This window comes from Tachysurus vachellii, chromosome 2 (genome assembly GCF_030014155.1).
Source record: "Tachysurus vachellii isolate PV-2020 chromosome 2, HZAU_Pvac_v1, whole genome shotgun sequence".
NCBI lineage: Eukaryota > Metazoa > Chordata > Actinopteri > Siluriformes > Bagridae > Tachysurus > Tachysurus vachellii.
Window position 1 is genome coordinate 39,993,461 of NC_083461.1, and position 2,500 is coordinate 39,995,960.

The following is a 2,500-nucleotide window of genomic DNA, read 5'->3' on the forward strand; positions in this document are numbered from 1 at the left end:
AAAAAGTAATACAACTTCTATGAGTTAACATCTAAGTGAAGATGATTTTAAAAGAGAAAGAAAGTGGACAAAGACAAAGTAAATGAAGAGCAGAGTGAAAAATAAACAGAAAGAAAGGGAAGAGAATGTTTTAGTGAGGAGAAGAGACACGAGAGGTCTCATTACAGTCACAGCACAGATGTGATTCATTATTCAGAGGAACCTGAACACCACACACACACACACACACACACACACACAGGTTTGGGACACGTCCACAGCTGATTTCGACCCTTAATGTGCCCTATGTAGTGAACATCACTAGATTAGTGTAGTACAGAGTGGATAACGGAGGAGTTTCTGGTTGTAAGTCTAGACTCCGTCTCTTATTTTAGACATAGATAGTGTTGTGTGGCTTAACACACTTCACTGTAGTAAACCTTGTATTTTTTAGTAATTAACATGAAACTAATAGTAACAGATGTGTAGTTAATGTAATAATCACACTGCGAAAAACAAATATTTTAATTTTCAAAAAAGTGACTCATTTATATATGTAACTGACTCCTGAAAATTAGTAATGGGATAATTTTTTTTTTAAACCAATTCACTGATGAACTTGTAAACAACTCCTCTAATGATTAATTCTCACCTGTGAACGATTCCTCAAGTGATTCATACACACCTGTAAACGACTCCTCTAATGATTAATTCTCACCTGTGCACGATTCCTCAAGTGATTCATACACACTTGTAAACGACTCCTCTAATGATTTATTCACACCAGGAAATGACTCCTCTAATGATTCATTCCCACCTGTAAACGACTCCTCTAATGATTAATTCTCACCTGTGAACGATTCCTTAAGTGATTCATTCACACTTGTAAACGACTCCTCTAATGATTTATTCACACCAGGAAATGACTCCTCTAATGATTCACTCCCACCGACTCCTTTAATGATTCATTCCCACCTGTAAACGACTCCTCTTATGATTCATTACCACCTGTAAACGATTCCTTTAATGATTCATTCCCACCTGTAAACAACTCCTCCAGTAAATCATTTAAGTTTATAGAAAGTGCACTAAACAGGACTCGTTACAGAAATGACCAAATGCCTTTTTTTAATCCAACAAATCAACATCTACACAAGAATTGAAGAAAACACATCGGAACAAACAGAAGAACCAAAATGGAAAAATTGCTAGAGAAGAGTGTAGAGGATTTGGTTTCTGCTGGCACGAGCCTGGGTCAGAGCTCAAGTGAGATGTTACTCCATGGCCTCCTGGTTCTCCTGGTCAGCTGCTCGCTCCTCGCTCGGCTCTTTGCCTTCTTTACTCCTCTTAGACTTCTTATGTTTGTGCCTGCGATGGCCGTCTCCTTCCTCACTGTCGTGCCTCCTTCTGCTACTGCTGAGAAATGTGATGGAGATAGACGTAAAGAGAGACGGTGTATAAGAGAGAGAGAGAGAGAGAGAGAGGTGTCAGATACACATTACCTGTATTAACACTTCTGTGTTAAGGGTGTGACCTTACAGTCGGTCCCATTGAAGGAAGCTCTGCAGGAGGTGTAGTCATGATTCTTTATCCCAATGAAGTGGGCGTGGCTACTGATCATTAACCCCAGTGTGTTAATTAGTGTGTTACCTGCGTGAGGACTTATGCCTTCCCTCCTCTTTCTCTCTGTGTCTCCTCTCACGGTGTCTCTCCTCTTTCTCTCGGCTCGACCGGTCCCGATGACGCTCGTACCCACGGTCTCCGTAGTCACGGTAACGGTAGCGCTCCTCATCACTGTGTATGTGGAGAGAATAAGTTTAATTAATAAATAATAACTAACATGTCAGCGCCTTGCTTATGCTACATTAATGAATAGTCACTCACCTGTTGTAGGCCATGGACGTAGGACTATGCTCTCGCTCTCTCTCTCTCTCCCGTTCGTGTCCTCGGTCCCGCGTCCTCTCCCTCTCTCTCTCCTTCTCTCGCTCTTTCTCTCGGCGGGGGTAATAATCCCACTGCTTCGTGTTGTCTATCATCCCGGGCCAGTTGTTCACAGGCCCCTGCAAGGGTGGTGGGTAAGCCCCTGACAATCACAGACACACACACACACACACACTCACAATTCAGAACCTTTTACAGTGAAATATTTACTACATTGTGTAAAAATGAAGGCTGAACTGACCTGGTGGGAAAGGATATGGAGTGACAGGACGGCAGTCGTATCCTCCTGGATGTCCACTGCTGGAGAAAACAATAATATCTTCATCATCACCGTTGTCATAGTGATCAGTATTAACCATCGTGGGTTAGTTACATGGCTATAAAGTTATACATGGATGTGAGATACAGACTGTAATGAATCCTAAACCCCACCCACACACTTACTTGTCTAAGGTTGGCATGAGGTTAGGGGGCGGGCCACTGGGAGGAGGCGGGAAACCTTGTTTACAAACAAACAACAAATAAATTCCATCACAAACGCCACTAATAACTTCGAATGATTTACGTTACAACCTGTAAA

The 2,500-nt window shown here is 42.2% G+C and overlaps 1 protein-coding gene across 4 annotated transcripts in view; it reads right to left on the reverse strand.

The window, feature by feature from the left end:
• Nucleotides 1–1,081: 1,081 nt before the first annotated feature.
• Nucleotides 1,082–2,500, reverse strand: part of fip1l1b (FIP1 like 1b (S. cerevisiae)) — a 9,829-nt gene continuing 8,410 nt past the window's right edge. For 2 of the 4 annotated variants that reach the window (XM_060864690.1, XM_060864687.1), the window contains 5 exons: nt 2,365–2,419; nt 2,162–2,220; nt 1,864–2,062; nt 1,630–1,773; nt 1,082–1,395 (listed from right to left, as the gene is read on the reverse strand). In XM_060864690.1, the coding sequence (XP_060720673.1) occupies nt 1,254–1,395; nt 1,630–1,773; nt 1,864–2,062; nt 2,162–2,220; nt 2,365–2,419 (599 nt within the window). In that variant the 3' untranslated portion in view covers nt 1,082–1,253. The remainder of the gene's footprint in view (nt 1,396–1,629; nt 1,774–1,863; nt 2,063–2,161; nt 2,221–2,364; nt 2,420–2,500) is intronic. The other 2 variants (XM_060864688.1, XM_060864689.1) reach the window with 2 other exon arrangements.